Source organism: Corapipo altera, unplaced genomic scaffold, assembly GCF_003945725.1.
Source record: "Corapipo altera isolate COAL_440 unplaced genomic scaffold, ASM394572v1 218, whole genome shotgun sequence".
NCBI lineage: Eukaryota > Metazoa > Chordata > Aves > Passeriformes > Pipridae > Corapipo > Corapipo altera.
The window spans coordinates 157,096-167,974 of record NW_020885072.1 but is presented as its reverse complement, the minus strand read 5'-3'; the positions used below and the strand labels follow the sequence as shown (position 1 = coordinate 167,974).

Here is a 10,879-nt window from a genome sequence, read left to right as displayed (position 1 = left end):
CTTCCTCTTCCTCTTCCTCTTCCTCTTCCTCTTCCTCTTCCTCTTCCCTCTCCTCCAGACAAGCACCCCCAGTTTCATCCCTGGATCCGTGCCCTGCATCCACCCCCCGGTCAAGATTCCCCCTTTGGCTCAGCCAGTCCCACACGGATTCGCCCCAAGCAGCAGCATCTCCCGTGGGGACAACCCTGGGGACCCCACAAACGGATGGAGACCACTCCACTGCATCCAGCACATCATATCCCTGCTCCCAGCCTGTGGAATGGCCCTGGAACTGTGGGAGGATGATCATGGATCTAAGGTGGCTCGGGGGGGGGGGTCCAGCGGGACCCCCAAACCGGCTCAGCCTTAATTCCAGGTAGGACCTCGGCACGACATCCCTGTGGACGCCTCACATCCCACTGGGATGGGGGCCGTCCATGGAGTCGGGAAGCGGCGGCGGGAGCTGTGCTGCGGTATAAATATTAAACAATAATTGTTAATAATTAATTCGCCCGCAGACCTTTGTTATTGTAGCAGATTTTGCCGGCGGCTCCGGGGCCTGGGTGAGTCAGAGGGGACCGGGAGAATGGATTGGGATTCTGGAATCCACCCCCCGCCCCTGCACTTGGAAAAGCACCCACAGCCCCCCACCTCGGCATGAAAAGGAGGAAAGGGGATGGTGGCCACAAAGAGGAGTTTTATAGAAATCCATTCAGGATTAGCTGAGGGTGGTGGGATGAGGGTGGGATAAGGGTGGGATCCTGGGGGGGATTTAGGGAACAGGGTTGGGGGTCCCACCAGCACTCCCTCCATCCAAAGGCAGCTCCTCCATCACTCCCGGATCACGAGGAGCCTGTGTATAAAACTCACATAGCAACTGTTGCCTAGGAGGGAATTTGGGACCAGCCCTTAATTTCAAACATTTATAAACCCCGGCTGGATAAGCTGCTGGGGGAATGGAAAGAGCTGGATCTGGCGGGAAGGGCTTGGGACCCCCTCCTTGGGATCCCGACCAGTTCAAGTGGGACATGGGCTTACTGGGATCGGGGGTGACCCCCCCAAATGCTGCCTCAGCCCTCTTGGCACACTCTGATCCGACCTGGGAACACGGTGACCCCTCTGGCTTATCCCGGAGCTTCCACAAACCCTTCTCTCCCTGCGGGGTCAAGTTCATCCCCAAATTAATCTGCAGAGAGGGAATCAGAGGAGAAGGAGAGGAAAAGAAGCCATCATGGAGAGGGATATTAGTGGGTTACAGGGGCCAAATTCCTGGAGCCGAGGTGCCACCACACGCCCAAGCCTGGCATCACCTGGTGATCCTGGTGGATATACCAGCAGGAATCTGGCTGGGGGTGTTCCCCGGGGGGTGTTCCAGCCCTTCCCGGTGGAAACATGGATCCCTCAGCTGTGTTCCCAGGTTGGGGGAGAGATTCCAGTGCCGTCCCTGCGTCCAGGGGGGGTTCCAGCCCTTCCCGGTGGGAATGCACATCCATCAGCCGTGTCCCCAGGCCGGGGGGGCCATTCCAGCCCCCCGACTGCTGCCGCCCTCAGCAGGACTTCAATGGCTCGTTTTCCAGGCAATTAGCGCCTGGTTAATTAAAGAACCGGAGCCGCTCGGAGCTCCCGGAGCGTCCCCAGCCCTGGGGCGCGGTGTGGGGTATCCGCGCCGCTTGGAATGCTTGGAACAGGAATGCCACGGGGCGGGTGGGTGCAGGGGGAGTACGGGGAGCTGCGCGGCACCGCAGCGTCAGCCCCGGGAGGGGGTGACAAGGTGACAACGCGGCGCTTGTTTACACCGCCGCTGTCTCTCCTTCCATAAATTTCCCAGGCTGCCAGCGCAGATCCAACCGGGAGCAGGGAGACGGCCGGGTGGGACTGGGGGGTCCACACCCCCAAATCCCAAATCCCACATCCCACCTGCCCTTCGCCGGTCCTGCCTCGTCCCACGGGCACAGCGAGGGGGGTGTCCATGAGACGGAGATCCCACGTCCCCCTCCAAGGGGTTGGGTCTCCCTGTCCCGTCCCACGTGCTGGAAGAGCACCGCGGAGGCTGGGAAGGGGGTGGAACATCCCTGCGGCTCTTTCATCAGGATTCAATGCCACTTGACGGGATATAATTCCACTTTTCCAGCCGGTTATCGATGAGGGGATTACCTGCCTCGCTAATGCCGAGGCTCTCCAGTGGCGGATTTGTGTGGAGCTGCGGGAGCAGGAGCCGGCTGTGCGGGGGGAGAGGCTCCCTGTTCCAGGGGGAGACGGTTCTGGATGCAGGGAGAGGGTCCCTGTGCTGAGACGGTCCCTGTGCCAGGAAAGAGGGTCACGGTGCCACTGGAAGAGGGTCCTGGATGCATGGAGAGGGTCTCCACGGTGGATCCCTTCCCACACACACCTCTTGGCCAAGCAGGAGACCCTCCCACGCCCCCGTGCCCACACCCTGCACCCTGGAGTGGGAGACGGGGGATATTTGGGAGCCGGGGATGGTGGCTGTGATCCCAGCCTGCTGCCACGTGCCCGTCCTCCTTTATCCGCCGCTCCCACAGGTTCGGGATTAGCTGCCTCTGGAGCAGGAGCAAGCTCCGGCCTTTGTGGGTGTGAGGCCTTTGTGGGTGTGAGGAAACACTTCAAACCCGACCCCGGCACAAGGAGAGGCGCCGAGATCCAAGAGGGATTAGCCCTCCGGAGCGGTGTGTAAGCCAGAGATCCACCCAGAGGAGATGAGAGCCGCCGATGCCGATGGATCGGGAACGTGCCGGGGTGGTGGGAGGGGGGCTGTGGCACGGCTGGGCACCCCTGTGCTGACAGCACGGGCTGGGGACACCCAGGGGGGTCCCAGCCACGCCCAGATCCTCCTCCTGGAGCTCCGGCCTCGACTCAGTGGCTTTGAGCATCCTGGTGGCCCTGGGCACCTTGGTGACCTTGGGAATCTTGGTGGCTTTGGGAGCCTTGGCAGTCCTGGGCACCTTGGTAGCTTTGGGAATTTTGGTGGCTCTGAGCATCTCTGTGGCCCTGTGCATCCAATGGCTTTGGGTTTGTGTGGCCCTGGGCAACTTGGTGACCCTGAGCATCTCGGGGGCTTTGAGCACCCCAGTGTCCCTGAGCATCCCACTGTCCCTGAGCATCCCAGTGTCCCTCTGCATCCCAGTGTCCCTCTGCATCCCAGTGTCCCTGAGCATCCCAGTGTCCCTGTGCATCCCAGTGTCCCTCTGCATCCCAGTGTCCCTGTGCATCCCAATCTCCCTGTACATCCCAGTGTCCCTGAGCATCCCAGTGTCCCTCTGCATCCCAGTGTCCCTCTGCATCCCAGTGTCCCTGTACATCCCAGTGTCCCTGTACATCCCAGTGTCCCTGAGCATCCCAGTGCCCCTGTGCATCCCAGTGTCCCCGTGCATCCCAGTGTCCCTCTGCATCCCAGTGTCCCTGTGCATCCCAGTGTCCCTGTACATCCCAGTGTCCCTGAGCATCCCAGTGTCCCTGAGCATCCCAGTGTCCCTGTACATCCCAGTGTCCCTCTGCATCCCAGTGTCCCTGTACATCCCAGTGTCCCTGAGCATCCCAGTGTCCTTCTGCATCCCAGTGTCCCTGAGCATCCCAGTGTCCCTGTGCATCCCAGTGTCCCTGTACATCCCAGTGTCCCTGTGTATCCCGGTGTCCCTCTGCATCCCGGTGTCCCTGTGCATCCCAGTGTCCCTCTGCATCCCAGTGTCCCTGTACATCCCAGTGTCCCTGTGCACCCCAGTGTCCCTGTTCTCTCAGTGGCCCCATGCACACTCCTCTCCAGCATGGTGAGACCCTCACAATCCAAGACATCTGCGGCCATTTCCCTGCCCTGATTCCCTGTGTCCCTGTGCCCATCCCAGCATCCAGCCCCATCCAAGGGATGCCCCATGGCCCCCAACCAAAGCCCATGGCCCCGGAGCAGTGCCAGGAGAGCAAAACCCCCTCCAGGGGCATCCAGGGAGGGATCCCGACTGAAAGCTCCTGCACAGCATGGAGAGGCTGGAAAACACCTTCATGGAGAGACAAAGGCTTTGGATGAGCAGTGGGAAAAAGCTGCAGCACCAGGGCTGGAACCGACCTCTCCACAGGTGTCCCATCGGGATGTCCCTGCCTGGGCCCTCAGGGCCGTGCTTTTGGGTGCAGATCCCAGAATTCCCAGGTTCTATGGATAGAACATCTCCCTGGCAGCTTCTCGATATCCCAGCCCCACCCTCCCATGTCCAGTGGTGAAATCCATCGACGCAAAGTCCCCTGGGGAGGGAATCAAAGCCGTGGGAGCCTCCCCAGCCCCGGCTCCCGCTGAGCTCCCTGGAAGCGGCGATCAAAGCCGGCAGCTCCACAAGGAAAAACGTCTCCATGTGCCAAGCTGCTGCCACACGGGCATCCAGCCCTGCCAAACCGGCAGCGGAAACACGTTCCCGGGAAAAGGGGAGTGGGAGAAGGTGCCAAGAGAGCGGCACATCCCCCCCTCCCAACGTTTCGCCAGGGTCGGGATGCGCCGCTGAGCCCGGACGGGGGCACTGGGAGCAGGATGGTGGATGGGAAGGGATCCTGCCTGGATCGGCATCCCCTCGTGCCGCTGGGATCGAGGGCCACGAGACTGGCAATGAGGGCCATGAGACTGGGAATGAGGTGGCCACGAGGCTGGGAATGAGGTGGCCACGAGGCCGATATGAGGTGGCCACGTTGTCACGCCGGGGCTTCCCAGATGCCATTTTCCTGGCACCAGGCCATTAATTCCTCCTCTTCTCATCCTCCCACTCATTTGCTCGATATTTCCCAAACCTCTTATTTTTAGGATGCAGCTGAAAAGCTGTGAATTTGCAGCTTTCGCTCCTGTGCAGGATCCCGGGAGTGAGGAGGGTGGGCACGGGGCAGGATCCCGGTGGGAACAACAGGCAGGTGGAATCCAAGCCCTCGGCGCAGGTAGAGGGAGAAGGGATGGACACAGAGTGGCTGAGGCACATGAAAAACCCAAAGGGAGGAGAGGCTTTGTTGCCACCCCTGGAAACAGCCTGATGGGCATTTTGGGAATGTTTTGATCCAGGCTCAGTGAAGGGCTGGGACAGCTGGGTCTGGACGTGGCACCTGCCCAGATGCTCCCAGGGGCTCTGTGGACATGAGGGATCATCAGGAGCCCCACGGCCATCCCGCTGTCCCAGCAGGATCCCGGGATGAGGCTCCGGGAGAGGAGCGGCGTCCCAGGGTGAGAGGGGCGGGCACGCCCGTCTGCTCTCCATCTGTGCGTCTGTCTGTCTATCCGTGCGTCCCCCTCTCCGACACATCCATCAATCTCGGCATCCATCCGTCCCTCGTACACATCTGTTCTCCATCCAGCCATCTGGCCATCCCCCGGAGCTGTCAATCCCTCCGGCTCTGCCTCCCCCACGCCGAGCTGCCGGGCCCGGGGGGCTTCACTCGGCAGAGCCCACCAGCACCATTCCCGGTCCACGGGGAGCACCGGCCCAGAACACCGGGAACACCGGCCCAGAACACTGGGAACACCAGCCCAAAACACCAGGAACACCGGCCTAAAACACTGGGAACACCGGCCTAAAACACCAGGAACACCGGCCCAGAACACCGGGAATATCAGCCCAGAACACCGGGAACACCAGCCCAGAACACCGGGAACACCGGCCCAGAACACCGGGAACACTGGCCTAAAACACCGGGAACACCAGCCCAGAACACCGGGAACACCGGCCCAGAACACCGCGCTGCTCCATCTGCGTGGCATCACGTTCCCTATCCCAACCTGCTGATGGACAGGGATTGTTCCCTCTGGCTCTGGTGCCACCTGTCCCCCCTCCACGGCCACCGCAGGCAGGAAGTGGGGATGGAGGGGGAATCTGGCAAGGGAATGTGCTCCTTTCCCGGAGCTGGGCTATTTTTGGCTGAGGATTTCCGGAGAGAGCCGTGTGGTTTCTCTGCCTCTCGGTCCCCACTGTGTCCCTCTTCCCGAGGAGCACCCGGACCCCCAAGCCCCTTCTGCTCCCATGGTTTCCATCCACCGCCTTCCCCATTCCAATCCCTGCTCCCAACAGGATGCCGCTCTTCCCTCGGTGAGGCTGGTGCTCCGTGTAATCCCTGCCCCCGAATGAGCCGTGGAGCCCCCAGGAATCTGGGGCTGGATGCGCCTCCAGCTCCACTTTTCCAGGCACAGAATGGTGTCCTGGCTCCGGCAGCGGGCACGGAGGAGCAGGCTGGGCTCTCATCCCGAGTGGCACTGCCAGCTCCGCGCCGTCACCACTTAGCCTCCCGCCCCTGGGCTCTCCATCATTCCCGAGCCCTTCGGGTGACAGCGGGAGAGAGGGAAGGCAGAGAGCCAGAGGCTCCCGGGGGACAGGAGGGAGCAGCCTCCGTGCAGCCCATCCCAATCCCATTGGATCCCTGCCTGCTTCCCAGTTCCAATTCCCTCCAGGGAAGTGCCCCCCAGTTATGTCATGTGGGATCCATCTGGGACCGTGGGGACAGAATTCCCGCAGGGAGCTCAGTGATGGGGGGATGCCACAGCCCCCAAATCAGGGAGCTGGCAGTGCTGGGGGAGGAAGAGGAAGGTTGGAAGGGAACACATGGAAAGATGGAGAAGTGCAGCTCAGGGGGAGGAGAGAGGAGGAAGAGGAAGGGAATGAAGGGCCAAGGAAGGCTCCAGAGGGAGGCCTGGGGACACAGGGGTGGGAAGGTGCCTGGGGGAGGTGGAGCTGGTGGAAAACCTCAAGCAGAGCCTGATGCCAGGGCTGCATCCTCCAGGGATACACAGGGATGGTCATCCATGGGGAGGAAGGATAGTCATCCAGGTGGGGCTAGTGGAAAACCTCCAGCAGAGCCTGATCCCGGGCCTGCATCCTCCAGGAATACACGGGGATGGTCGTCTGTGGGGAGCAGGGGTGGTCATCCATGGGGAGAGGAGATGGTCATCCATGGGAAGCAGGGATGGTCATCCATGGGGGAGTGGGGACAGGACACATCACCCCCTGCAGCCACCAGTGTCCCACAGGCCCATCCAGAGGGGTCACACCTCTTTCCATGGATACCCGGAGACCCCAGGGTGCATTCTGACGCCGTGCCCCCCTGGGAAGGCCGGGATCTGGGAAGCTGTTCCGTGCCATCCCTCGGCCACCGCGCCGGCTCCGCATCCGCCGGCACGACCGGCCGCTTCCCTTCAAACCTCATTAACTCCCCCCAAGGTGACCCTCTCCCTCCCTCCCTCCCGCAGCCGGGAACACCGGGAAGGGTCGGGGTGCCGGGAGGGCCCCCCGAGCTCCCGGGAGGGCTCGGAGCATCCCTGTGCCACGGCCAGGCTGGCACCCCAGGGATGTGGGACGTTCCCCCTGGCACCTCCCAGCCCGCTGCCCCCCAAGCCCGAGCTGGCCCCACGCACCCCCCCGAGCCCCCCGATGGCAGCGGGGGGATCCATCCCCCATCTCCACGCTGTCGCTCTGCTCGTTGTTCCCGCGCTCCGGCGGCTCTGCGGGAGCCCTTCCCTCCCCGAATCCATGTATAATGGATATCGTAGCCGAGCCCCCGGGGGCCGGGGGGTGGCAGCGATATTATCTGCATCTGTCTTCATTCCCCGCTCCCCCCCTCCCTTCCCAGGCAGGCGGAAAAGCCGCGAGATCAGGCGCTGGAAAAGCCGCCTCCAGCTCCTCTCCTGTTCCTTGGAATCGGGGAGAGGGGGGATCGGTGAGACCTCCCAGCCGGGCCGTGACCCACCCCCAGTCCTTGTTGTTCCCAAGCCGTGCACGGGGTCCTGGGACACGTCACTGTGTGGGATCCTACGGGTGCGGGGAGGATGAAAAGCTCGGAATTGGTGGGAAGGAAGGAATTCTGAGCTGCCCTGGGGGGCTCAGAATCTGCACGGACACCCCAGTGCCACGGAAAACGGGATGGAGCTGCCGGGGGGAACAAAGGGAGGGGATGAGGCCGCGGGGGATGCTCCGAACTGCTGGAGCAGAGGGGCTGGCAGGGAGGTGAAGCCCAAATCCCAGCAGGATGGGGCTCCGGGGGAGGACCTGGAGCTCCAGCGCCGTGCCCGTGCCGGGACGCGTGGCTGCAGCAGGTGCCTGGCTCCCGGCAGGGCCGGCCCTCCGCTCTTTGTCTGCCTTCCCGCCTGTCACGCTTCCTCATCATCCTCCCAGCCTCCCACCTCGGGGTGTTCCAGTTTGGAAGCCGGCTCTTATCCCAGCCCCGGGCATCGGGGATGTGATCCCAGAGCCGCACGAGCACGTAGAGCTCTCCATCCATCCATCCATCCATCACTCCATCCACCCATCCACCCATCCATCCATCCCCCGAGACGGCGCGGGGGGAAAACAGGCAGCTGCCTGGTTATTGATTCACCACCTCCAGCCGCCGCGCGGCTCTGCTCGGAATCATTCCAGCCGGGAAGGATGGGGACAGCGGGAGCAGGGCCCCCCGGCACCTGCTTGGAGCACTTGAGGTGCAGCCTCTCCCCCTCCAAGGGGAGAGTTGGTGCCAGCAGCGGGGACAGGGATGGACGGGGGGTCTGGCCTTGCAGGGGAGGGGAAGGAGCTTCCCGGTGTTCCCAAAGCCGGCGTGGGCGGCGAGGGGCACATTGTCCCTGTGGCACAGAGGGCACCTTTGTGGCCGCCCCAATCTCTCGGGCACGGCGCTCCCGACGCGGGGGACTGTCCCCCAGCAGCACAGCCCTCTGTGACCTCCCAGAAAATCTCCCCAGCTGGCGGGAGCCGCTTTGGGAAGTGCCTCGGTTCGGTCCTAATTCCCAACACCCCTCGCCAGCCCAGCCCAGACTCCCTCGGGCGTCTCCGACCCCAAAACCAGACACCCCCAGCAACACCTCCGAGTTCCACGTCCCCCCCCCACACCCCCTTTCCTCCTGGGCACCAAAGTTTCCCGAATTTCCCCATTGTGTCTTCTCCCCCCGCCATGAAACGCAGCCAGCGCTGGGGGTCACAGCCACCGTCCCCTCACGGTCACACGGAGCAGGGGACGAGGAGGACGAGGCTGGTGCCGCCTCGGGCAGGGATTTGGGGGCACAACAGGCGGGATGTGGCAAATCCCAAATCCCGCGGGGGTGTGAGCCACAGGCACCCTCCCAACCTCCACTGGTGGGGAACAAAGCCGGGACCCCCCCGGGCACTGCGGACACGGGCGATAAAATCCGGGAAAACCCGGGAAAGGGGGTCGGGTGCTGGCACAGGTGTGTGCACCCCCAGCCCCACCAGAGCCCCCCACGGCTCCAGGCGCCACGGCACAGCCACCGCCGCCGGTGACGTGGGAAAACTCCCACGTGACGGGAGCCCCAGCAGCCAGGGAGCACGGGATTTGGGGAGAGGGGACGTGGGTCTGTCCCCCCAAATCCCGCGGCTCAAAGCTCAGCCTCTGAAGCTTCCAGGCTGCCAAGAAGTGTCAGCGGTGGCACGGGCAGCCGTCGGTGTCCCGCTGGCCACCGATGGGGACGCGGGGCAGGGACGAGGGGGACGAACCGGGGGCAGGTGCGAAGTTTGGAGGGGGAGTAACCGGGAGCAAACGCCGGGCACGGGGAGGGAAGAGCGGCGCCGCCGGCGGGGACAGCCCGGCGGCCCCTCTCTGCCACCGACCCGCCGGGTGACCTTGGGCCGAGCCGAGCCGTGCCGCGCTCCGGGCATCCCTGCGGGGTCACGCGGCCGGAGCCGCTCCCGGCGGGAGCGCTGAGCCCGCGGCCGGGCGGGAAGTTGCCCTCGAAGGCAGCCCGGCCGGAGCCGCCGAGCGCCGGTGACGCTGTCACCCGCCGCGGGGGACGGTGCCCCGCGCTATCCCGAGCCGGCGGCTCCCGCAGGCCTGGCACCTGCAGCTCCCGCCCGCCGTCCCCGCTGTCCCCGCGGCCCCGCCACCGCAGGACACGCCGTCCTTCTGCCCGCTCCCCGGGCCCCGGGACACGGCCGGGGACGGCTGCCAGGCCCCGGGGATCCGCAGCGCTCCGGCAGCATCCCTGTGCCTCCACACCCCCCAAAACCTCCCCGCCGGCGTCCCAGATTTCCCGGTGCGGGGCCGCCCGGTGCTTTCGGAGCATGAGCTCAGCAAATCCGCGCCGGAGGAAGCCCCTTCCCCAGCCGCCCACCCCCGCGTGTCCCGGTGTCATTCCAGAGGCGCAGCAGGACGGGGATGGGGGACCCCGAGAAGGACGGAGGGGATGTGCTGATCCCTGGATGCCGGCACCCGGCGGGATTTGGGGCTCACCCGGGGGCCGGGGGGTTTGTTGGGGGTCTGGGGAGCGGGGTGCTGCCCCGGGTGTTGGGGGGTCCCCGGTGAGGGGTATCCGGGGCTCCAGCAGCTCTGCAGGATGAGGAGCAGAGGGATGGGCTGATCCCTGGGTGTTTGTCTGGATGTCGGCACCCGGCGGGATTTGGGGCTCACCCGGGGGGCAGGGGAGGGGGTGCAGCCCCCGGGGGGGGGGGGGCGTTCAGAGGTGATTTCCAGGGCTTCGGCAGCTCTGCAGGACGAGGATCGGAGGGATGAGCCGATGCCTGGATGCTATCTGGGTGCCGGCACCCAGCGGGGCTGAAGGCTCACCCCGGATTTTTCGGGGGGCCGGCGACTCCCCGGGGGGTGTCGCGATGTCGCCGGCCGGGGGGTGCCGGTGGCCCCGGCCCCTCCGCAGCGCGACCACGCCGGCGACAACGACTTTCTCCCCAAACTACCGAACTCACGGCGAGGCGCCCCGGAGGTGGGGGGGCACCGGGGCAGCGTCCCCCCTTCCCCCCCGCGCCGCGTGTCCCCCGCGTCCTGCGCGTCCCCGTCCCCCCATTGCCGGCTCCCCGCGGGGCTCACCTGCGCCGGCAGCCTCCGGGTGCAGGTACATGGTGGCGGGCGGCGGCGGGGCGCGGCGGGGCGGCGGGGCGGCGGCTGCCCGGTGCGGCGGGGCCGCGGCTCATCAGAC

The 10,879-nt window shown here is 64.8% G+C and overlaps 1 protein-coding gene across 4 annotated transcripts in view; it reads right to left on the bottom strand.

Moving 5' to 3' along the window:
* SYT7 (synaptotagmin 7) overlaps positions 1-10,847 on the bottom strand; it is a 26,273-nt gene extending 15,426 nt beyond the window's left edge. For all 4 annotated transcript variants that reach the window (XM_027669207.1, XM_027669209.1, XM_027669208.1 and 1 more), the window contains exon 1: positions 10,771-10,847. In XM_027669207.1, the coding sequence (XP_027525008.1) occupies positions 10,771-10,801 (31 nt within the window). In that variant the 5' untranslated portion in view covers positions 10,802-10,847. The remainder of the gene's footprint in view (positions 1-10,770) is intronic.
* Between the last annotated feature and the right edge of the window lie 32 nt (positions 10,848-10,879).